Genomic DNA, 26527 nt, shown 5'->3' with positions numbered 1-26527 from the left:
GGGCGTTGGGGTTCAGGCTTAACGTGTTTGAATGTCATCTGAAGATTCACTGTTACATCAGCATGTCTTTCTGTTCTTTATGCATTCTGTTTACTCTTCCTCGCTGTGTTTCATCAGCTTTATGCCAACGAGTCCATGTCGGATCACGTGGGATTTGCACGCGTCTTCATCGAACTGATCAATGAAAACGACAACCGGCCCATCTTCAGCAAACCTCTGTACAACATCAGCCTTCCAGAAAACACACCACCTGGTACCTCGCTGCTGCAAATCCTGGTGAGTTCTCACACTGATTACTCACTCTGGATGCTACAAATTACTCACTGGGTGGATTTTAGTCATGACTTTTACACTGCTTGTTTCATTAGGAGTAAAAGTCTTCCAGTTGTCTTCCACTTCTGACTGGGTCCCCTTGAGACTTCAGCGTATGTGGGATTATTTATGGCGACTGAAGATAGGCTGCTTCAGATGAAAGTACAGGGCTGTGGTTAGCTTAATAGCATTCATTGCAGTCATTTAAGGAAAATCCATTGTAGTGTTTTCTCCAGTCAGCTTGTGCAGAGGGAGCATTGTTTTGGCAGGATAAAGGATTCTGGTGATTACCCTGAAACTGCTGCTTATAGCTGCAAATTGAATCCTTGTGTTGTACATTTAAACTTGTTTGCTGTTTACAAAAATGAAACCCATAACAGTACTTCACGAATAACACTTCAAATTGGATTTCTGTTTGCCTTAAAATTAGCTTTTTACACTGAGCTAACATTACAGATGTAAATAAAATGATAAACAGCAGTGTTTATTCCCTGCAGGCCTTATTTATTTGGCTTTCCTTCTGCCAGGTGAAGTGATCTTTAAACCACTCCTTCAGTTTCCATTCACAGCAGCAGCAGCAGCAGCAGCAGCAGCCATGTTTTAACTGTATCGGAAAATATCTCCAAGAATCTCCCCATAACTCTACATTATTATTCATTACCAGTCACTTCTGTGACAATCCACAATTCACTAGATACAAGTGCCAAAAAACATGGTGTGAAAATCAATAGTGTTTATAGACTGGGCGCTCATGAAATGGAGATTGGATGGCCTAATACCCGATACGTCTTGCTGATGTTGGCCCCATGCCGGAGCGTGTGGCCCGCCTTTGAATCCTGATTGCTGGCAGCCGAGCGCAAGCAGACTGTAAACAGAATGAGATGTGACACTTTGTGTGAGATCTGTGCTCTGGCATGAAGTGTGTCACCTCAGCACTGCTGCTGTGGGAGAAAACAAGGCGCGGAAAGGCAAGCCTTTCTGCAAACACGGTTAATGCTTCTGGTTTGTTTAAACTTGATTACTGGAATATAGATACAAATACAAGTTTTAGAGCAGTTTTATCACATTGCACATAAACATTGAACTTGTGTCAGAGATGCAGGAGTCCAGCAATCATAACGTAGTTTGACAACATTTCAAAAGTCTTTAGTCAGTAGAACGTGTCATCAAGGAGAATACAGCATGAACAGAGGAACAGGAGGTTTCCTGTGTGTTTTTATTTTCACACGCACGCATTCGCACGCCTACACACACACACGCAATTTCCAGCAAGAAAAACGTGTCGGCATCAACTTATTTGTCTTTGAATCTGAGCAATCAGACCTCAGTGCCGTCCCAAAGCCTCCTGGCTGCTCTTTGCATCTGTACTTCATTTGAATCTTTAGTCGCTCTAAACCACAAGGTGGAACCTGAAGATGGGATGTGACTGGGACCAAGGCCAACCTGTAATTAAACTCACTGATTCCTACAATATTCACAGTTCTACAGAATCCATCCAGTTCTAAAATGGTTAATGAGGAAATTATGTTTTATTTTAACATCACAGTTTTTATATAAAATATTATGTATTGATGATGTCGAGATGAATTCATGTCTATAGGGATGAAAAATGGAAGACTTTTAAGACTCCTGCAGCATTTTGAAAACTTGATCCACATATGTAGTTAAAACAAAGTCTTGTAGTTTGTGTTTCTGGAAAATATCTAGAGTAGAATTAAAGAATCTCCTAATTTCTGCTCTCATTACTGTGACTTCCAGTTCAGTGATATGGACTTAAAGGTTTATCACAATATTTTGTTCTGCTATTATGATAATGACAACACTATAAGAACTATTTATTTTATACCCCACAAACACAAACACTGCTGTTAAAAAATATTCCCATTTGTAATACACTTCTTTAGGACAGCAGTCACATAAAGAAGTGTATCACTAAGCTGCACACAGTAACTGCATTTAATCATATTTTATAATTTATTGATATTTGTTTATACTCTCATTGAATAAACAGTGGGGAAAATTAGAAAACTAACAATCCTGACAATACAGACAGTTTGGGGGGGAAAGGTCTAGATATCATTCATTTTAATTTATTGTTTGAATAATAAATCAAAATTTTTATATGACATTTATTACAATAATTGATAAATGATACAATAACTTCCCCCCCTACTTCTACTCTCTCTAGTCAGTAGTAATGTGTCTTTGATGTGTTTTTATTAAGATGAGTATTTCTGGCTGAGAATATTAAATGATGCAAGATTCTGCCTTTAATAAAAACTGGATATTTTTTGTTTCTGTCATTAATAAATGTACCTTTACCTTCTGCTTTGCTGTGATGTTTGGGATGTTTGGTTCATCTGAATCGTGCTCCAGTCTTTCCAGGCTTTGTTAAAACATAAGCAGATTTTGTTTTTTGGTTTTTTTATTACAGAGGCATTTACAAAAAAAATCCCAGGTTAACATGAAAGTGTGGCAGAATTAATGTGATCTTGACTGGACATATTGTGTGTATGCTGCATGTAAGTGGATTAAACACACAGAACAGTCTGTAATCAGCCTGAAGGTCACATGGTGGCTGAATCCACAGCCATCCGTCTCTGGAGGCCACCTCCTCATTAATTCCTGCACAAAATTAACATTTACTTTTTATTTGCAATTTTAGGTTTTAGTTATGTTTGTTTATCTTTGTTGGAAATAATTTGTTGCCTTACACAGCTGTAATCTATTAACAGTCCAGTGTTTATTCCAGTCCTGGGCTCTGATTAAACAGAGCTGCTCGTACATGCTGTGTGTGAACAATGAGGTATTTTATTCATTTCTCACCCAGAATAATGAATTTATCTTGTTTGGATCCCGACCTTTGACCTGAACACCCAATCCCATAACACCTATAATAAAAACACCATTACTCACCAAAACTCTGAGCTACCAGGAGGAGAAAGTTACAATAATGAATAACGGACATAAATTATGATTAGTGTCTATAAATGTCTATCCAAGCTGGAGCAGGAAACATCCACCACTCAGTAATGTATGAGCTTGTAGAAAAAGCATTCATCACTTTGTCTCAGCTCCACACAGTTTGTACAACACGCAGCACCGGATGGATAAAAGAAATAATTGGAGTATGATGCAACATCTTCACAACTTTGAGAAGAAATGCTGTGCTGAGTAAATGTACGGCTCAGCTTTATGAATATTACTAACACATTTTCTTTATGAGAGTCCCTGTTGGGTATAGAGAGGCAGATGAAATGTCGCCCCAGCAGACAGATGGACACTATAATTAGGTGAACGACTGCAATACCTGGAAACCATTAGCAATCTGTTAGTGAAACAGAGAGGCAAGAGCTGAGGCTACACTGTTAATAAGAAATGAAAGGAGGCAAATCTTCTGAAACCAGAGGAGTTCAGGGAGGGACTGGGCGGCCAAGGACGAAAAACAGGAAAAAATGACTCAGGCAAAAAATGTAATCACAGTAAATATTTAAAGTGACAAATAAGGTTTTGTGTAACCTCCAGTGGACAAAGAGAAACAATTTTATTGTCCAACATTTCATTTGTCACTTCAGCGTCAGATTCCAGAAACGCTTAAAAAAGTATTAAAAATGCAATTAATTTCGCTAAAAAAAATGTAACGAGTTAAAATCTATGTAATAGATTCATCAAAATTAATGTGTTCATTTTTTAAGTTTAGATTTTTAAGGAAAGAGATCAATTTGATGCAATTTGTAGAACACAGCTGTAACATAAACGTGTAAAAAGTGAAGTGTTGGGAATACGTTTTGGAATTATTTATGGGATGTCGATGTTTATTTCTGAAATAAATTAATTCTGAAATAAGTATTTGGAGTTTTTTCAAGTCAGATGTTTTGTTGAAAGATAATCAGGTTATGAATAGATCTGAGGTTTCCAGCAGAAATATTCTTTTGGATTTTTAGAAATAAATGTTTTAAAGTATAGTTTCTCATCTTTTCCTCTTATGGTCTCCATCACATTTCAACTCTCTCTATAGAAGTAACTCAGAGTTCCTCCAGTCTTTTCCCACATTAAAACCGTCTCTGGTCTTCCCTCCAGTCAGGAGGTGTTTTCCAGGAGTTGGCTGTGTGATTGGAATAATGAAATGAATTTATCTCTGGAGCCGCTGCGGCTGTGAAGACATCCTCGCCACTTTGTTGGAGTCATTGTTAAAAAGTGTTCAGCTCGTATCTCTCGCCGGTTTGCTGTGTCTCTTATCTGGTGGTCTGCAGATAATAGAAACAGGCAGTTCAATCTTGTCACCACACAGCGTTTGCTTTGAGCGCCCCCCACCTGTTGGTTAATGGTTTAGAGAAACAGAGGAGTCTTAAAAGCGCGCTCCCCACTATCCGATACATGAAAGTGTCCAAGAAAACTAAAACATGCTGCTGCAGTTAGCTTCAGGCAGCTGCTCTGGACCCAAAGATTTAACACTGGTCTCGTAGCATTCTGTGTCTGGCATGAACGCTAATGAGAATATATGCACCACTGATTAGTTTGGTCAAAAAGTTTTAAATATATACACTTGCATAAAGGTCTCTACCTTTCATGCTTTTCAACATTTTGTCATATGTTTACAACGAAGTGTCAGAACCGATGTAGATTAAAAAGTGGCCACAGAAGAGTGAATGTTTACAAAAAATATCTAACAGATTTATTTATCATTTCTACATTTTTACAAGATGGATATTCTGTGATATGTAAAGTTATAAATTTGCAAGAAAAAATGTGTCATTTTCTATGAACAAAGGCAAAAATTCACTTTAAAAAAATATATCTTCTGTTGTTGAGGAGTCGTAAGTTTGTGAAATTTTCTAACATTGTAAAGTCAGAAATTTGTAAGAAAAGTTTAGAGATGATGCCAGGGAGATTATAAAGTCAGACATTTTGTGAAAAAAAATCTCAGCAGTTTTCAAAGGTGTAAGTAATAAATTTAGGGAATGCACATGTAGACATTTTCCAGTGATATTTATGACTTCAACATTAAAGAATTTCCATGTTTTTTCCTGTAAATATGTGAAATTAATATCAGATTTTCATAGTTTTTTTGTCCTAAATGGCCAATTTATTTATTTATTTATTACTTTAATCTAAAATGCTTTTAATAGGATTTAATATTCTGTCTTGCATTTCGACCAGTCAAATGTTTGGGTTGGAAAGTGGATTATTGGTCTCAATAATCCACTATTTATTTATTTATTTTTCAGTTTAAAAAAATAAATAAATTCTGTATCGAGTTCAGTACCAACATTGGATCAGATTGGTACTTTCTGGATGCTCCTGATCTTTTAGACTATGGATGCAATGTAAGCATTCATTCAATCTTCATATTAACTGTAAAGTTTGTTTAAATGATAAAACATTTAACTGCAGCAGGTAATGTTTTATTTGAGACAAACAGGAAAATTCCTGTTTTAGTAAAACTGCTTTCTGTACCACACTTCTGTAAACCTGAGAGTGGAACCGAAAACATTTGAAGCTCATATAGGAGCCGCTAAGAAGTTAAGGTGAGAGATAATCTGACAAGATTATCATGGCCTCCATCAGTCGGACTGTCAGGAACTGAACATCTTCACTGTGGTTCTGTTTGTTATCCCTGCGGCCGTGTTTAGATGTGCAAAACAGAGACGGAATCTGTTTCCTGTTCTGCATTTGGACTTCAGGTCATCTGTATTTTGACAGCCAGTAATTGGTTTCCTTTTCTTCACTTCTCAAAGATCTTGCTGAAAAAAAAAAATAATAATTTTAGGAGCCAATCAATTCAAATTCAGACTCAAACAGTATAGAAAAGCAGAGCAGCTTTAACCTGCCGCCCAATCTGAGATGAAGGATAATCTGCAGCTGAACCCGTTTAATCTGAGTTTAGACTCTAAGCTGCTGCCTGGAAAACTCAGCCAGTCCTCTTGATTTCATCTACAGCTCAGAGTGGAGTTTATTTCTGAACAGTAAACGGTTGAACTAACCTAAGAACATCACACATCTCTGTTCATGTGAATCCGTTTCAGATGTCAGCAAACATACACACACACACACACACACACACACACACACACACACCACCCATGCAGGCACCCGGTGTTTGCCTGCTGGCTTCACCTCTGATGGGAAGAAACACATCATTTAACCAAACTGGTCAGCTGAGAACTAATTTCTCTTTTGTAGTTACTGCCTGAGGGCCCCGGGGTTTGCAGAGTTTATATTGGCAATCAACAATAGTGAGACTTTCCATGCAGAACCTTCTTAAAAACTTAGTTTGGTTTTCAACGCTGATCTTCTGCTACCTGGTTGCTTTCTTATCTGAAGAATTTCTCCACTCCAGCTTAGAATCTCTACTGTTGAGCATCAAAGGAAGAAAGAAGAAAGTATAGTTACTTGAAAATAAACAGCAATATTAATTTTGATTAAAATGTGATCCCGGCCTGGGCTGTATACTACTGAACGCTATTTACAGACACTAGTCATCACAAATACAATCGGATTCTGCTAAAATAAATTTATAATTAACACTGTGAGCACTTGAAACCAAATTCAAATTCCTTGTTTATGTGCACAATTAGCCAATAAAGCTGATTTTGATACCATTCAGTTTTACACTTTACTCTCATCACCTCAGTGTAAGCATGTGGTATGTGTCTGTATGTAGGAAGGTCAGTGGAAGACATATCAACATTGCTGTAAACAGGACAATGGAAGTGCAAGTTTTGAATTTGAGTCTTTCTTGAAGTTTAAGTTGAAGGGTGCAGGGATAATGCAAACTAATGCCACTAATAGTAACTACATAGATAAATCTTAAACATGTTTCACATAGATATGTATATTTCTCTCTGCTTATCCATGTGTTTCATCTTGTGTGTGCTGGTAACAATCGTGGATTATTTCCTGATTAGTAGATTTTTCAGTTGGAGGAAGAAATCTGGTGACTTCTTGTCCTCAATGAGTTAAACTACGAATTCATTTCCTTCCTGTGCGACTTCTGACTGGCTATAAAGAGAATATCATTCAGGGTTGTGCCGTTGGTTAAAGTGAAACTGTGACATTTGTGGTTTCTGCAGGTAGATCTTGGTCAGTATTGAGATAACTGAAGGTTGTCCCTCAGCCTTGAACTCAGCGAGAGAAAGATTTTGTCCCAGCAGTAGAAGTGGTGGGAAGTGTTTGTCAGGTTTCTGTCAAATTGTGCAGTTGGTCAATGAAAACACAGCTAGTGCTGTGTTTTTGTCTAATTTCCTCAATAATCTTCAGTTTATGAATGCAAAACACTTCTTATCTGTACTGACTGTATTGTCAGTATTTATCAGAGCAAAGGAGGAACATTATCTCACCTCCCTTTCTGTCTGAGCTACCATTATCTTTTAGATTCCCATTGTGGCGATCACAAGCACCATTAGGAACCGTCTCCAGCTTTAATATCCGCAGCTTTCCTTTTCTCATTAAATCTTACCCTTTCTCTGCACCCCACCTCTTTAACTTTACCATTACCTCAAACTTCCACACTATAAAATTTTTAAGCTGCCATGGTGACTAGGGGCAAACGCATAATACCCTTGTGTCATGGACTCAGGGCCATGGTGTGAAGTGACAGCAAATCCCTGCACATAGCAATCTCAGCCATCCATCTGAATGAAGGCCCTCTGTGTCTGAAGTTGAAAGTCTTTGGCAAGCAGTTGGCAAAGTGACTGGGCCACGCTGTCATGGTGATTGTTTGTTGGGAGAAAGTGAGCGGGTCGGTGAGTGATTGAAGAGGGAGGAGGCAGGAGATGGCTATCATCTTTCTCTCCATTCCTGCTGCATTGAGAGGGGCTGGACTGTAGAGGCAGCAGCGACTCCAACACTCAACCCAGCTGCTGTCACCGCTTCGATAGCTGTCACATTAACACCCCTGCTGCTATCACTGGAGCACTTATGGACCTGTCAGTCACCTGGGAGCAGAGGAGGAGGAGGCATTTAGGGGCAAGGGTGTGCTAAAGGAGATATGTAGAGTAGAGAGGAGACAGTGGAGCTGCAGGCACGCTCTGATGCAGAGGAAAAGTTTACACAAAGAAAATGGAGGAAGAATCGAAAACATTGGATGTAAAAATGTGGAGAACTCCGTTGAATTCAGTGTAGTCTTCAAAAGACTTGATATTAAAACCCCTTGTGCATATTGTACATTGCAAACATATTCATACAACATGAAGTTTTGTACATTTACGTCACAATAAAAACACCAACTTCAACTTATGCATTTGTATTGAAACAATCTAATTTGTAATATGTGTCTTTGCTGAACTTTTGGTGTAAAAAACACAATACAAGATTAGAAAAGCAAATGAAAACATAACAATTAAAAAAACATGCTTACATGGAAAAGTTACTAAGACAGCTAGTGCTAAACTGTCCGTTGGAACAAAAATGTTTAATCTATCACAACTTTAATGGTTGTTTTTTCACATTTTTATCATCAAAAACCTGAAATGTTTTCATGTTCTTGATAATTATCTCAATCTCAGTGAGAGAGATAGAACCAGTGAATGTTAACTTTCAAGTCTTCTCAAAAACTTTACATTGGATTAAGGTCTGGACTTTGAGCTTGAGGGGGCGTGGCCAACCACAGCTTATTTACATAAAAGTGACAGATCCCTAAAACAGCTCATTACCAGCAGAACTCAAAATAAGCAGAACTAAGGAGGTGGAATCTGATTATCTGGGAATCATTTTTTGCATAAAGTATAATGAAAATGTTTGTACAGAATATAGACCTGTTCTAACCTTTGTTTACATTTTGTTTAAAGCAAAAACGTAAAAGGTCCACTTTAATATACTAACATTTAAAATTATAATCTTATCATTATGTGCATGGTCCTATTTGCTGTAAAATTAAAATAAAAGCAAAAAAAAGTTGTTAGTGAAAGATAAATATTTTACTCAACCATTCACTGACACAAATTTACGAAAAAATAAAAAAATGCAAATGCACAGATGTTCCTGAAAACATATAACTGTACAGCCATACTTTCTCTCATGCTGGAGCTCAGGCCCACAGACAGCGAGCGCTCCACTCCGATTCTGCTGCTCCAGCTCCCAGACTCAGCTCGCTCTCGGTCCGCCTCTGAATCACCGTGACCAGCACTGTGCTCTGCAGAGGGGACAGCAGACACGTTCAAGTTTGGCCCCTCAACTGACTGCAGAGCCACTGAAGTGAAACTCTATTACCACAGGCTCCCCTCCTGCGATCCATCAGCAGCGTCACTGCGGCCCGCGCGCATGCAGCATGCACACGGGAATGTTTGTGTTCGCAGAGACAAATTGTGTTAATGTGGCAGATTCCTGAGTGCTGCTCTTTACGTGGTATTTTTCTGTCACCTCTTTCATCTGCAAAACGTATGACAGAAGTTGTTGCTGTTTGCATGGCAGCGGTGGGTTTTGTGGGCAAGAATGTATCACTTTTCCCATCAGACTTAATCCAATCAACACCTCCAGAAAGTGAAGCGAGGCTTTCATGTTTTATCGTACAGTCGCAGACAGCTGTTGGAGTGAGAAATTTAAGAAAAGAGGCAAAACACAGTCGTGACAGATCGTGTTATGCAGAGCCACACCAGACTTAAATGTATGCAGAGGAATAGCAGAATCAAAAACAGACAGGAGCATATTCCTTATTCAGCTTTAATTGAGGTATCAACGTTACATATTTCTATACTTACCACTGAACATGTGTTAGTTCTTTTAAAAGTCTTTAAGTTGCTGTGTATTAAAAAATTCTGAGGGATCAGGACTTTACAACATGGATCAGTGGAAGCCTGAATGGAGCCACGTTGTGAAGTTTTCAAAGCAGAAAAGTATGAGACTCGCTAATTTATTTCAGCTTCTTTCATTGAAATATGATGAGCAACATGCTTAAAAATAAATATTGTGCTGCATCTCTTTTCTAATAACACATGAATATTTTATAAGCTAAAAAAACAATAATCTCTATTGTTGTTGAAAATCAAGATCAGCATCTTGTGGTGGATCCCGTCGGATTTGTTCCTTTTGGGATGTGACATTATGACATTTTCAGCAGCAGACAGCGAAGCGCTGCAGGCGGATCAGTAGCACAAACACTTTCTGATTATAAAGTCAGGATGTTATGGAGAATTAGGTTCTGTTCCAAAACTTTCCAGGCTCTTTCCAGGGAAAAAGGAAATAAAGTATTGACAACTGTTGTATTTCCAGACATTTTCTCACAACAATCAATAGAAATGTCTGTCTGCATTTCTGTCCATTTGATATGCTGTCTGTCCATTTATCCAACCATCTGTCCATCCATCATTCCTGTCTTCCCTCCTTCCTGTATGTCTGTAGTTTTTCTGGTTTCTAGTAGAACTTCAAGCACTTATTAAAACAGATACAGAACCCTGGAAGTTTTGGTCTATTTTTTTAAATTTTGTATAAAATTTTAAAGAAATCATAAAGGAGGTGTGATTATCCTGCAACCATTTCTGTGTTGTCTCTGAAGCCTCCTCCTACCTAAACCAAGACTTCTGTACCCGTTGGTGGGAACATCTTGGAGGGAACTTGTCCTTGGTAGACCGAACCCAGCACCCACTTTTCAGTGAACTGAAACTTGGAGTAATTTAAACTCTGAACACATGTCCTGTTTTTTTTTTTTTCACCTCAGATTAGCTCCTGACCAAAGTACTCTACTGTAGCTTGGTGCAGAGTTGATGTATTGCTTCCTTCTTGCAGCTCTGGGTTTCATTTCTAGACGCAGCAATTCACGTTGCCGGTCGGAAATGGATTTTCCAACTTGTTATTGTGTCTGTCTCGCTGTTCCGATCATGTTGACATGAAATTTTAAGTGTTTTTTTGTTGTTGTTGTTGCAGTCGTTAAATGTGGCCTGTCCTCAATGCACTGAGATTTTCTCAGATTTATGATGATCAGTGTTAAGATGTGATCAATTACTTTTGCTCATAAAGCTCAGGTAGAGGTTTCTTTTATGCCAAGAACTCAAAATTCTTCAGAGATGTTCTACTTTTCAATTCTGTATGTAAATTTAGCTTTTCTTTGCATTGTTTCTGGTGTTTTTGACTTAAAAGAATTAATGTCCAGATTTTTTTATTTGCTGAAAAAATTTTAAAAACTAATTGTTGGCCAGAAACTCATGTGAACATTAGCATTAAAAACAGAAGGACTGATCTAGCCGTGTCTTTCCTCATCTTTTCCTTCCAGGCCACAGATGGAGACGTCGGCCCTTTTGGAATTGTCCGTTACTATTTCAGCGACGATCCAGACCAGTGAGATTAAACACATTTTAACACACATGTGAAATACTTCACAAAAACGTACAGCTATAAAATCTGCTCATTAATTATGGGCCTGGTTAACAAATAAATGACTCTGTTTTTGGCAAACCACTCTTAGAAACAGCTTTGCTTCAGAATTGATTGGTGATTATTTTTACATCTGTTCTCTTTAAGTCCAGAGGAACATTTAATTTCTCACAGAGGAACTATAAATTCTCAAAATGTTTTATTTTTCTTTAATCAATGAAAATAAACCTTTCATAAGAGAAATATAGAAAGCAGAAAAATCTTAATCTTATAAAATGGCTTTCCCAGAACCTTTAACCTCTGCCCTGCTGAAAAGGTATGGAAAACAAAAAAATAAAATAAGTAGTTCTACAATAAATGTAAATATTTGTGCAGAATCGTGTCTGGAAATTAATGGCTAAAATTGCCCTTCAAAAAACATTTATTATTGTGAGTAGTGTCTCATGTAAAATTTTCACTAATTATAGAAATTTCAGTTGTCTACAGTGTAATTACGCTTTTCTGAAAAATAGGTACAAATAATTTGTTAAATAGGACATTAATGCCAATGGCAGGTGGATGTGATGTAAAAAAAAACTGTAAGTAAAGAGGAAGTTGTCTAATCTCAGCTGTTTGTCGTCCTGCAGGTTTTCGTTGGATGCAGAAACAGGCTGGGTCATTCTGCAGGCCAGCCTGGACTATGAGTTAATGCGGCGTTTCACTCTGACCGTGCTGGCGAGGGACGGCGGCGGGGAGGAAACCACCGGAAGGATCCGTGTCAACGTGCTGGACATCAACGACAACACGCCGCTCTTCCAGAAGGAGGCGTACGTGGGTTCAGTGCGAGAGAACGAGCAGGCGGTGCAGTCTGTGGCGCGGATCAGGGTGAGGTGTCGTTAACAGGCATGCAAACTAATCACATACTGGTTTATATAATAAAATTACGAGTTGGTCTTTTTGTCCAAAAGAACATCCATTACTGTTCTCTTTATAGCAGCTCTAAAGTGCTTCATAAACACACACCTGGTTTCAGGTATTAACCCTTTACGCCAAAACCAACATTTATGAAGGTATAAAAATGCTGTTTAGATGTTTTATCTAACCTATTCCAACCTGAAATGCTACTCGGTTAAATACACCTCAACATGTTTCCTATTTTTTTAGTTTTAGGCTCAAAGAACTTTGGAGAGAATTCACAAATCATTGTTTCTGCACTGCATTCATGCAGCACATTTCACATCAAAGCGTCCAGCAGAAGGAAACATTTTGCACCTATTTAGGCATCAGGCCACAGTTGTTCTCTCATCAGCAACTGATGAAAGTGATTAAAGAGAGAAATTGCTTTTTTATTATTATTATTTTAAGCAACAGGGAATTCCAGTTATTCTTTATGAAACTTTGGGGAGGAGGATTAATGTCAGAGTTGTTAAATCAGTAAGTAATACTTTAAAAACGGCGTAATGATGCATTGTGCTATCTCATTAATTCAGAAACGGATAAAAAAACTTTAACTGGCATCAAAATATATCAGATGGTAAAAATATTACATTTCATTCAATAAACATCCTGAACTTGTAATTGTGTGTGAAAATGAAACTATTGTTTGCATTTACACTCAGGCACATCATTAAAACTGCCTTTTATTTTAGTAGCATGGAAAGACTTGAAGCAATAGAGAAATGTGCAGGATTTCTCTGATACAATAAAAAACTCAGCATTATCAACCCCTCAGTCCCTGCATGCCAGGTATACAACACACCTATAACCCAATGATAACATTATGTCACACACGATATTGAGTCACTCACCATGACATGTTGGATGCTTGAAACTGAAAGTGAAACTGACAACTTTACCTATTATTTGTCTGTTTGGTCTCCATCTAATCAACCCTCCATTGTCTCCATCACACTCTCTATACCTGCATGTAAAGAACTTGTTAGTTTGAAACATAGGTTTTTACTTCATTTTAACTTTAAAAATTATTTAATTCAAACTCAAAATTAGACAATTTTAGAAAAATATTTACAATAATATCAGATAGAGATTATGAGAAATTATGAGATTATGCAAAGAGAAGATGAATTCTACCTTCGTTGATATTCTTGTGCTGTTTTTTTTTTCTTTTTACAAAGCCAGGAGTGTAAGAGGTTGTCCTTTTGTTCTTCTTCTGCTCCAAACTCACAGCCTGTTTTCTGCAGATGGTATTTTTTCCCCTTAGATCTGCGTACGGTTAATAGGTGTGATCTTTTGAAATGTAAAAATGTGTTTCATTCACATAACAAAAGTTAAAATTGGTAAACTTGTTCTTAATTGCATGCAGAATGCCCCATTAAAAGAGAATTGTCTGTACGTATGTGTCACTAGAAAGTAACTTATAGTGTTTTCTGTTTTATTTTATTGTAAATCCATTTTTGTAACTTGTTAAGGGTCTGCAGATGTGAATTAGCTTATTCTATAATCTGGAACAATTCATGAAATTGTAACATTTATGTCTCAGCTGTACAATGTCCCTTTATAAATAAAGTTTATTAATATTATTATCAGCACAGAAAGATGCTCTTAGCTAAGTGATGATACTTTTGTAGAAAATCTCCTTTTCCATCATCTACCCATCAGTCGGTAGAACTTAAAATAAAATAACTACAATGATGCATCATATTCACATGCCAACATGTTTGAACGAATCCAAAAATTGATTCTTCTTTTTCAGTTCTTGTTGTCACTACCGTCTGTTTTCCTGGTTTCACTGTAAAACCTGCACTACTGTGTTAATGTGCATTGTGTTTCAAAAAGAAAACCAGTTAGCTTCAGTGTGTTGGCCATCAGTCAATGCCACACAAAAGGCAGAGCTACACAGGCACAATTGTAACTAATGGCTCAGCGTTTGCTTTGATTGCACCCAGCAGAGAAAAACATCCCTTGAGGCTTGCTCGGCTGTACGGCGCACCGTGTGAACTGGTCTCAACGCTTGGCTCGCTGTGTTTGATTATTCTGAACGCTGCTGATATTAATACGTCGCCCAAGAGGAAAACAGAAGTCAGACACACAATTGTGTGTGTCAGCGGTTTGCCAGCGAACTTAGATGCTTTACACACAAGTGTTTGCACACCGCTCTGGGAAGACAAAGCAAAGAGAGGATTTCCTGCTCTGTGCTTCTTGCCTCAGAGGTTTTTGCCTCCTACTGCAGAGGTTCTGCTTTCATTCATTTTCCCTATACTTATTCCTTTTCCCCTCATCTTTTTGATTTGCTGCCCCCGACTCGTTTTACCTTTGAGTGGGAAACAACTGTCTAGTGTGGAAGTGTTTGTTAAAAATTGATTTAGAAGGACAGCCTGGAAAGGAAAGCCACTGCTTAAGAAGTTGTGGGGGAAGAAAGGTATTGCTTACTCAACATTTTGGCATTAAATAAAAGCATAGCGATATGTCTGTTGTGCAGAGATACAAATGAGTGTTTCTGACAACCTGTCCAGCTTCTAATGATGCCAGTAAGGCCCAGTAGACTCTCCTCACAGCCGGAGGACTCATTTTAAAGTTCCTGCCAAATCAACAATAATGAGCCGGTGTCATCATCGCGGTGAAAGCTGCTGCGGATTAGTCCTTCAACAAACGGTTTCATCTTTCTTCTGCCTGCTTGGCTTGTCGTGGCTCAGTTGGTGTTCATCCAACACTGACGTCTGCACCACTAATAGCCAGAATCAGCTTTAATCCATCCACTAACATGCCAACGTTGACTGACAGCTTCCTGGCTGCAGACTCATGCTCAGACCTAAATACTTCATATAGTTCAAACATTTAAATTGAAAGATGAGCATTGTGTACAGCAACATCTGCTGTGCTACAACTTGCTTTTTATGTCTTACTATTAAAACTTCAACTAAGGCATTATGTTATAAGTACCACTCCCCCCTAACATCTGCCCACTTACAGGCTACTGATGAGGATTCTCCTCCCAACAACTTCCTGACGTACACCATCATTTCAGCTTCAGCTTTCCCTCAATACTTCAGCATCATCATGGTGGAAGGCTATGCAGGTACGTTTACTCTCATCTCTACAAACTTGTCTTTGGTTCAACCTCAAAATACATTATTTTAGTCAAAGAATTTCTACATTTTTGATTTTATCTTAAAAAGCGAAACAGTTCCTGGGAGCACCTCTAAAATAGTTCAAACTGTCTGAAAGCAGCAGGGGTGTACTCAGTTTCTCACATCTTAGTTTAATTAACAACGGAAACAAAAATGAACCTTTTCCATTCCTGCTCTTTCTGCCCCAGTTATAAGCGTGACCAGGCCTCTCGACTATGAGATGGTTCCCAAGGGGTTGATCTATTTGACAGTGATGGCCAAAGATGGAGGAAATCCACCGCTTAACAGCACCGTCTCGGTCACAGTGGAGGTTATAGTAAGTACAACCTCGTCAATGAATTAAATAAATTCCGTCAATGTAAGTTGACAGTTGATATTTGAGTGAAATATTAGGGGGATACATGCACAGCAATCCCTGGTATTTGGGCACCACAACTACCAGGGAACAGTTAAATTCTGCAAATACTTGAGACCCTCCAGACATTCTTACCACTGCTTATTTTCTAGTTTAAACACCAAATATATCTTAAAATGTGTCAATACTCAGCAGTGGAAACTATCTTAGTGCTGCCCTAGAAGCTAACATCCACAGTCTTCCTTATTTCTTAGTTCATCGGTTCAGCCAATCAGCACCATGGAAAATTAGTGGCGCTTCAGCCCATAGCGTATCAGGTAGCATTGTGCCCAGGTGTGCCAGCTTCCCAAGCTACATTTTCTTTGCAATATTTTATATATGGTTTATGGAAAAAATCTGTGAATAGGCAAATTTTCCGCAAATGTTTTGGAGTTATGATCCTCATAAACAATCTGTTAATAGGTGAATCCATGAGTACCGAAACACTAAGTTTCCATATGGGTGGGCAGACTAGATCAGTAAAATATTTAGGGTGGCACAACTAAGAAAAAGAAAAAAAATGCCACCCTGAATCCTCCTGGAGGTGAAACAGTAGGTTTCACTCTAGAAATCTGAATTTAAATCTATAATTTTGACTTTGCGTGGGTTTTGTGAGGAAGACCCGTTCCAGTTCATCCTTTAAGTCCTGATAAGTGCAAGTAAGCTTTCAGTGACACATCTTCTTCTCTGTTTTATTCCTTCCTCTCTGATCATTAGTATAGCATTAAACAACCTTTTGTTTTCCTTTTGTTGTTTTCTATTTACTTTTAAATTAAAAACTCATATATTGACCTTTGCTTAGAAACTGTAAATGCAGCCATCAAACCACAATGAGCGGATAAGGTTCATAGTCGCCAGGCCCCCAGTCTCATTTCCCATGGAAGACATCCATTATACATCTTACTTTTTATTCATGAAAGGAGAAACGGCAGAGAAGAATGGATGAATGTCCTTTGATATGCACAGACCATTAGGAATTCCTATACGCATCCCGCATGAGGGAGAAAAGCTGCTAAGACCAGTCGGGATAGATGTTCACAGTCCAGCGTTCCCCCTACGTCTCTCTGCCTGTGTCTCTCTCTGTCGTGACTCTCACCACAGGGGTTTATCAGCAGCTGGCAGCATCACACTCACACAATGCTTTGTACCAGTGTAACTCGGAGCCCAAATGGATAATTGTCCCAGTGACTGTTGTTAAAGTGTTAACATTTCTCAGCAGCTCACGCAGTGGGGATCTTCTCTGCGAATAGCCAGACAACTGGAAATGTTGGTGTGAAATGGAGTCTTATTCATGAGTGGGAGGCTGTGAGACATTTAAATGCTCTTACTGAAGCTGTTTTAATGCAGCTGTTGATCCATGTTAAAGGAATTTATCTGTCATTTCATCCCTTTACATTTAATTTTATTACAAACTAAGTTATTACTTTTCAAATTCACCACCGTAAGCATCAATTTATATATCCAACCATTTATTCATTCTCTTCTGCTTATCCAAGAAGAAGAGTAACAGGTTCAGGAAGGAGCCCCATACTGTACACCTCTCTCACTAGACACACTGGGATCCACCAGAATGATCTGACCAACACACACACTCACATCTAAGGAGAATTTAGAGAAACTATTTAACCTGACAGTTATGTTTTGGGGCGGTGGGAGGAAGCCGGAGTACCCGGTTAGAACCCACACATGCACAGGGAGAACATGCACAGGAATCTAACCAGGAACTTCTTGCTGCAAGGCAACAGTGCTACCAACTGTGCAGCCCAGCTATCTGTGGATCTCCGACTCCGTCCCATCACTCATGAACAAGACACCGTACTTGAACTTCTCCACTGATTCTGGACCTAAGGCCTCATTCTTTGACTTGATCCTGCATCATCTTTGTTGCCACCGTAGCATTTTATTGTGACCTTTATGTTACAATTTCTAGAAGTTGCATCTGTGATGGAGGTTTTAAACATGACCCGTTCAGTAAGCATGTCTCCAGCCTTCCTTTGAAATTGAAGATCTCCTCAACAGAGTCGTCTGATAAATGATCCCAGTTCACGTCACGACTCGTTTGGTTCTATCAGGTTTGTCCTGCAGTCTACTCTGCTACCAGAGCCAACTCACTACCACGAGGTACTCAAATGACTTCTGCCTCTCTGATGGTACGGTTACAAAACTGCTTATTGTCCTTTCTCTGAAGGTGACCTGATTCTAAGAACACTTATGAACCACCTTAGACAGAAGTTCAGTAACAAGATATGTCCTGATTAGGGAGGCCATTCCTCCCAGTCTCACCCCTCAAGTAACACCAGGCATCTCCAGATGGTACCTCCAGTGAACTATTTAGAAACATCAAGAAGCCCAGCAAAGTATGTCTCTGTCTTCCAAAAGCCAGATTACGCTGCAGGGAATTAGCATGGCTAGACCCTTCCTACAACCTGGCTTACATGGTTTTCTCCTCAGTCTTTGCCATTATAGGGCTTTTCAATTACTTTTTCAGTCTGAACCCAGTCAAGCATGGTAAGTCAAAGCTTAACCCAGGGGCCTGGTACCAGGAGTGTGTCCTGGTTTCCCTAATCCTGATGATCTTCACCTTATGGTCTGCCATTCATAGAGATTATTGAAATATTTACCAAGAAATAACATCGAGCTCATTAACCGTACTTAAATGTCATCTTCTGGTTCAACATTTTTTGTTTAGAGCCTGACTTTCAACTAAGACACTCATCGTAAAACCTTTTCCTACTTTTCTTGACTTAATTCCCACAGATGTTAAGCTAAATCTCAAGTCACAGTTTAAACTGCAACTAGCCAGACAGTTTTTCGATCTTTATGTTTTTTTTGAGTTTCTCCCACTATTTAGTGCATCAAAATGAACTGTTGTTTATGCTTATTCCCACCTGCAGGATGAAAATGATAATCCACCTGAGTTCAGCAAACCGTCTTACATCGTCAAAATCCCAGAGAACCTTAATGCTGGTGAGTTTGATGCGTTTTCTTCATGTATTTTAGCCTAAAACTGTTTCAACCATTCAAATGTTGAAACGTTCCACTCTTTCAAGACTTGACAGCAGTGAATTCTCCTACTTTTTTAGCTTTGAAAGTATCTAACTGTTTTCCTGCAAAAAATAGAACTGAATGGAAGTAGGAATAAAATGATTCCTAGTTAGCCATGTGCTAATTGAAGGCTAACTACCTCTCCTCACTTTTAGTACAAAAATGCCATTCAAAATGTAAAGGGTTCACAGGGGATTTTGTTTTCACAGTGGTTTGCTAAAGTATAGAAACCCTTTCAGTTTATTTATTTTGCAGTCTTTTAATTACACCCACAAACTTTTTTTTAATAAGTTTTTAACACTGTCTCACTACAGCTGGTCTCATTAGTTGAACCACCATGAGCCGAAATGAGGAAGACCATCGATGTTAGCTTGTGTGGTAGCACTAAAATGGTTTCCTCCAAGCGTATTAAAGCATATTATGTGATACTTTATGTTGCAACTATTGCAATTGGCTGTTATGAGCAAATGTTAACTTTTCATGCGTGGTTGCGATATCTATCCTACCCTAATACCTGGTGCCCAATGTATCTGATACAATAAGATAAAGCTTTCTGTTCTAATAAATTTGTATTGATGACAGAATCAATTAAAAGATATACAGTATATGTTTTAAGTTAAGCAGTCATATTAGATGTAGATGAGTTGGCTTTCCGTTTGCTGTACCAGGACTGTTGTAGTTAAAGTTGGCTTGCAGAAACTTATTCTGTAGAGCTCGTAATTTGTCCTTCACATGTGGCAGTAATGAATTCACCTGAGATGTAAAACAATATTTAGAAGCTTAACTCTACCTGTAAGGCAGATGTGTGTGGATCAGTGTTATCCAGAAGTTGGTGAACTGGGAAAATTAAATTAAACGTGCTTTTTATTCAAAGAATGCCTGTTTTTAAACTGCCTGTTAACTTGAAATCAGCTCAGTTTCTTACTGCAGTAAATGCAAATCTCTCCAATTAGATTTGCGGGTTGCACAACAAACACAACTCTCAAGCACTCTGTTAAGTGTATTTGCATATTCAACCAAGAGCTTTGTGTTGTTTTGGATATTTTTTCTGCAGCTTCAGGTGTGTCATGTTTTAATACATCTGTATTCTCTAACCTGTGCCGTCTGTGTTTTGTTTCAATACTGTTTGGAAATACTCTCTCAGAATGTGGGATATTGGCTCCTCAAGGGAAATCGCTAGCTGCTGCGCTCATTCTCATGCATGTGAAGCCTCTTTTCTTCCCAGACAATAGATTAGTTTCCAGTTGCAAGAGGAAAATGGGATATTTGACCGCCCCTTTCTCTCTCTTTTAGCTGCAGCAGACGCTGACCATGCTTTATGTTTTGCACACTATTTAGTGGAGCACTTCTTTGAACGGTTTGAAGGAACGCTGAGGTTTAGAGCAGTATTCGGCCCTGAGGTGGAGCCCTAAGGCTGGCTCTACTAGACGGAGCTTAGGGCTTGCCCTGTGGCTCTGGCAAGCATCTCATCCCCTTACCAGCCTAGCTATTGATCAGCTCTGTGCCAAATAACAGTCTAATAATCCACTAATCCACAAACCCACTCACTCCCATGCCATCAGTGTCACTGTGGATGGGAGCAGTGAAGAAATTAGCTCTAACAACGCTGTTGCAAACTGTCTCTGCAGCTTGTCTTTCTCTGATTGTTTCCTCTTTTAACTGCACTCGACAACATCTCTTCTCATACAATGAGTTGTAACTTTCTTTGTGTCTCTCTCTTCCACATTACTCATTTTACAAAGGGGCAACAGTACTGGTTGTAAATGCAACTGATTTGGATGCCTCGCGGGAGTTTGGCCAGGCCTCCCTCATCTACTCCCTGGAAGGTTCCTCTCAGTTTCGTCTTAACTCACGCTCAGGTATGTTGGTGTGTGCATTTTAATACAGTTTGCTTCTGTCACCTCATGCTAACTAATAGGTGGACTTTCTACCTGCCCAAGTCTGTTTAGATCAGCTTTTACTCGAGACGTTTACTTTGTTGGCGTTCTGCTTTGTGATGCCCTGATCACTCATCTGTGAATGTTTCCACTTTTTATTACTTCTCGGTTTATCCTGAAATGTTCAATTCCTGCGATGTTGGTGGTATGAGTGTTTTCTGCTGCTTTTTTTCTGTTTCAGGAGAGATCACAACCACAGCCCTGCTGGACCGTGAGCAGAAGTCAGAGTACATCCTGATAGTGAGAGCTGTGGACGGAGGAGTCGGGCCTCAGCAGAAGACAGGCATTGCCACTGTAACAACCTTACAGTCATCTTCTAAATGAACAAATTGTCTTAGCAAAGTCTTGTTTTTGTTTCAGTATCTCATTGGTTTACTTATTTTTGCCTTTTGGTCAAAGGGCAGCCTATGCCATGATAAAACTCTGCCAAATTTTCAAACATTTGAGTCAAACTTTTAACTAGTATAAATGATGGAAAACTCAAATCTGATATAACATTCATGCCCCTGATGAGTTGATGTAAGATTTTCACTTGAGTCCTGTGTTTTTAAATTTGTGTTGGATATCATGATCTTTCATTACATCAGTACTATATGAAGAAGATTATGCAATCTCCTTTCCACCCTGATTTAGGTGAACATCACCATCCTTGACATCAATGATAACGCCCCAACGTGGCGAGACGAGCCGTATGAAGCCAACGTTGTGGAGATGAGTCCAATCAACACCGATGTTATCTCTGTGAGTCCATCCTACCAACCTTACTGTACCACCCAGGTATTCATAGCAATAGTGGTAAACAACAACAAAAAAATTATTTTATTTTGTCCTCATGTTCTATAATTAGTTACTAGTAAGTCAAAGACAACAATGATTCATACGCCTAACCTTCATTCATCCGTAATGTCTTCCACTTCCCTGAGATCGGGTCATTGAAGCAACAGGGAAAGAAAATCACAAACATTCCTGTGCCAAGCAACACTCCAGCTCCTTCTGGAGGATCCCAAGAAAGAATTTAGAGTTCTTTTAGTGAGTTCTAGGTTTTTTCTCTTGGTCCCCTCCCCATGGCATAGGTCTAGAAAAGCATTAAGAGGAGCTCTGCTTCAAGCTTCCCCCAGCTGAAGCATCTCCTCACCATTTCTATAAGACTGAGTCCAGACACCCTGAGGAGAAAAGTAATTTTGGTCTCTGTAAAAGAAATATCTTGTCACAGTTACAGCAGCTGTCTGAAAGTAGAAAAGTAAGAGCAAAACTCTTTCCAGCTTCACAGCATCCAGAACCAGCATCAGAGGAAATAATCATCCAAACATGCAACAGCTCAATCAAAGCGAACCAGTCTGAACCAACATAGCAGAGTTACTCCTACATGTTGCCACCATTAGCGGTGCAATTCTAGAAATACAAGAATCAGATAGGCCTCTAAAGACGACAGTACTTTCCTGTAACATTCCTATATGGCAGACGGCTACAACAAGCATCTTACTGGAGTTACTTCAGCTGAAGCACAGCACTAACTATGTACATTTTTATTGTTTAAGGTCAGTAAAATCAATTTCTTTTCCAGAAATGGAGGAAGACTTCAGTATAAAAACATTTCTTTAAAAAGAGCTGTATATCTGGACTTCCTAAATCTTTAACATAACTGCCCCAGAACATCCGGACTCCACTATATAACATCTTAAAAGTTTTCAACTATGGATTGCACATGAAAAAACAACAATGAGATCAAATACTTAAGACTGCTTATTAGAAAAGAAAAATATATTCCTCTTATTCAGCTTAAGTTTTACTGTAATTGAGGAAGGAGGGAGGCGTCGGCTTCCCGTACTGATAGACTAATATCCGGAGCAGTTTAGGTCGAGTGAACTCCGCTATTACCCCAAACTCTCTCCCTGTCTTGTTGGTGTCTTTGGCAGTGTGTTGTTTGTAATTAAGTCCTGATTGTCCATTAATTAAGGAGGCGTCACTGAGTGTAATTAAAGGAGTCTGATTGCTAATTAAAGTGTAGCCTGTAGTTATATACATAACAAACAATTCAGCTTCCAGGCAGAAGAGGAGGCGAGGAGCCGTCTTGCGGAGCAGAGTGTGAAACGAAGAAGAGTTGTGGAAAATCAAATGAAGGCGACGGACTCCTCTCTGCCAAAACGCTGCTACTTTTTCCACTTTGTTGGATCTGTTCCTCAGTTGACTTCATTCACGGTGCATCCAGCGATGCAATGCATACTCTATGTGAATGTCTGCCCTCAGTGGACAGACACTATTGCCCCTCTGTACACTTTTCAATGAATTTGACCATCCAGGCTCACAGTTCAGTAATTGGCCCCAGTGTAGCCCAGGTCCATCCAGTGTTTCTATGGCGACTGGAAGCCACCTGCTGATTCCTTGTGGAGGTGTCCAGTGAGCCGATGAATTTGGTGGCTGTGCCCAGTCCAAGGATCAACCCACTCAAATCTCTCCTCTCCCCACTATCAGCCTGTAGCCTCTTACATTCAGCTCCAACATCTACTACTAAACCCGTTCTCCTTCCTTCTCCCACCAGAACCAGCTTTGATCAGCCGGTCAAATGTAAATTTGCTCACAATCTCTGAATGTTTTTGCTCAGACAGGTATCGATTACTTGAACGCGCCTCATCCAGACATTTCTCCACTATTTTTTTCACCTTCCTTGTATTTGCTAATCAATGAGTCTCAGAGATGCCAGCCTAACATGTCGTCTTAATAATTAAACGCTCACAAAAGCCTTTGTTCCTCTAATGACCAATTAACCATTTTCCAGCAATTTTAGTCAGCACTCTGAATAATTGATCGGCTCTTTAAAAATCAGCCAGTGTTTTAACTCGGCTTCAGGCTCTTCACTCGGATCATCCATCACAATCGCATGTCAGAAAAAAACTGCAGCCACTTTTAGCTGGATGAGTTACAGCATCTGGAAGTTGCAGTGCCTAGGAAATGAACTTTCATATCACAACCACAGACATCCATGCATTTTGTGGGATTGTGTGTTGTACCTCAACTTAATCATGTACAATTGAGATGAGACATCTGAAATGTTTGGAAAGTAGTTCGTCTGGAAAGTTCGGTTAGTTTGGGGAGGTGTGAATGCGCAGTTGAACTCTGAAGCAGACCAAAAATTGTGACCTCTGGTCCTCTTAAAGCAAGGGTCTCAAACTCCAGTCCTCGAGGGCCCCAGACCTACAGTTTTTAGATGCGCCACAGGTACAAAGCGCTGGAATTAAATGGCTTAATTACCTCCTCCTTGTGTAGATCAGGTCTCCAGAGCCTTGCTAATGACCTAATTATTCTATTCAGTTGTGGTGCAGCATAGGCACATCTAAAAGTTGCAGGACTGCGGCCCTCGAGGACTGGAGTTTGAGTCCCTTGTCTTAAAGGCTAAGAAGACCAGAGTTCGCAATTTTTGGTTAGGACCTAAACTCAGCCTGGGTGAAGTGACCTCTGCTGCGGTTTGAGCTCCTACGGAGACTGGAGACGGCTCCAAATGCAGAAAGAGTTTTTGGAGTGGTCTCTAAAAGCTGCTCAGTAAGGTTGTATTATCCATGGCATTCTGGGTAAGTGCAACCAAAAGAAACAAGTGTGTCTAGCGCTAGCTAGTTCGTGGTCTTCAGCCAAAGACAAAAGAGAAATTCTCCAAATGCTAAAATCTGACGCCACTCCATTAAAAAAAAAAATGTGCTCAGTGTCTTCTTCAGAGGTTTTCATGTCATTTAGTTCAGTTGTTCTTGGTGCAGCGCCCCCACAGGTAAGGAGGGCAACAGTTTTCAAAGGATTTGGTTTGTTTGACACGGTGCAGTGTGAAAAAGAACACCAACTGAAAATGGAACAAATGTTGCAGTTTTGGTTCCCAATCAAACTTCTGACTGTAACTGGACTTAAAGGTGTTGACTCAGTGGGCAACAAGCTAAAGCCTTCAGTTTCTTATTTCTAAAAAAGTTTGAAAACCATTCAAGTCCATTTTCCTTCTGCTTCACAAGTATTCAGCACTTTGCTGAATTGTATTAGTGGCATACAGGAAGTTTGTGGCTGAAATGGGACAAAATGTGAAGGTCTGGTTGGTAATGAGGCTTTATGTGAAGATGCACAGCAGACTGGATGCTGTTTTATCAATACTCTTTCAGTTTCTCTTACTCCTGTGGTCTCTTTGCTTTGTTTCCTCTTTTTCCTCTCCTTCCATTTTCTTGTCATAAATCATTCCTGTTCAAAAAGCTTCATCTACCTTTTGCTCTTTCCCCACACTAAAGGTGTTGGCAGTGGACCCAGATAATGGAGAAAACGGGACAGTGGTGTACAGCATCAGTCCTGCAAACCCCTTCTACACCATCGACAGCAGAACCGGGAAGATCCGGACCAGCGGCGTCACTCTGGACCGGGAAAGCACCAGAGACACGGAGCTGATGAGGACCATCATTGTGTCTGCTGCCGACCGTGAGTACTTTCCTTACATCTCTGTATGTTTGCAGTTTGTACATTTGTACCTTCTGCTCTATAAATGTGCCTAACTCAGGGGGTTCCAAATTGCAGCCCATTTGGAGGGCCATTTCTGGTCCTCCAAATCATTTTGTGCGGCCCCTGAGAATTCTGGAATGGAGTAAATCTTTCTTTCTAGCAAACTTTATCTTTTAGGGTAACATTTTCACTGACAAATAAAGTCTGAATGAAAACATATTAGGTACATCAAAACTGATTTCTCATTTATTAGCCAGGTTTCTGTATCCATCTTAATATGTCAGTAAATAAAACCATAAACTTGAAAGTAAACTTTTCCATTGACTAATACAGCAAAAGCTTTAGAAGAGTGTCCATTATCCCATTCCTGTTGCTGAGAAAAGTCTGAAAAACGTTTTATAGCACAAAAACAAAATAAAATCAATAAATATTTGAAATTATGTGTACCTTATAATAAAACATTTGTGAAATACGTTTTTGATTCCACAAATCACTTTTTTACAGAAATATGTTGTGTTTAAGTTCAAATTGAGAAGATAAAAATACAAAAAAAATGTATCTATATAAAGATTTAGTTTTTTACCTTTGTGGTAAAACGTTTGGACACCACTGGTCTAACTTATCAAAGCAACCTGGAAACACACTGCTGTAATTCATCCTCCATGCTGTTCTGTCGGTGGACTCTACGGACCAGGACATGAACTCTTATGTTGTAATGTGTGTGTGTGTATGTGTGTTTTGTCCTTATGTGCCCTTCTGGCGCCCTCTGCAGGTGGCACACCTCCACTGCGTACGTCGGCCAGCACCACGGTGTCTGTCAACCTGCTGGATCTGAACGATAACGACCCGACCTTCCTCAACCTGCCGTCTGTTGCAGAAGTGCCAGAGGGACTTCCCATTGGAAACTCGTTTTTTAGGGTAAAACTAATTTAAGTTTTCATGTATAAAGGCATAATGCACAAATATATGGATGGTTTTTATATCTTTATAGCTTGTCTATCTGA

At 39.3% G+C, this 26527-nt stretch overlaps 1 protein-coding gene across 4 annotated transcripts in view; it reads left to right on the top strand.

The window, feature by feature from the left end:
* Positions 1-26527, top strand: part of cdh23 (cadherin-related 23) — a 191406-nt gene that overhangs the window by 102966 nt on the left and 61913 nt on the right. For all 4 annotated transcript variants that reach the window (XM_028005956.1, XM_028005954.1, XM_028005957.1 and 1 more), the window contains exons 13-23: positions 118-276; positions 11519-11583; positions 12246-12483; positions 15529-15634; positions 15875-16002; positions 18975-19047; positions 20868-20984; positions 21244-21356; positions 21696-21803; positions 25319-25502; positions 26296-26441. In XM_028005956.1, coding sequence (XP_027861757.1) covers positions 118-276; positions 11519-11583; positions 12246-12483; positions 15529-15634; positions 15875-16002; positions 18975-19047; positions 20868-20984; positions 21244-21356; positions 21696-21803; positions 25319-25502; positions 26296-26441 — 1437 coding nt within the window. The remainder of the gene's footprint in view (positions 1-117; positions 277-11518; positions 11584-12245; positions 12484-15528; positions 15635-15874; positions 16003-18974; positions 19048-20867; positions 20985-21243; positions 21357-21695; positions 21804-25318; positions 25503-26295; positions 26442-26527) is intronic.

Source organism: Xiphophorus couchianus, chromosome 22, assembly GCF_001444195.1.
Source record: "Xiphophorus couchianus chromosome 22, X_couchianus-1.0, whole genome shotgun sequence".
In the NCBI taxonomy this organism is placed as follows: Eukaryota; Metazoa; Chordata; class Actinopteri; order Cyprinodontiformes; family Poeciliidae; genus Xiphophorus; species Xiphophorus couchianus.
Note: the sequence above shows the minus strand (reverse complement) of the source record. Positions and strands in the feature narration are given on the sequence as shown.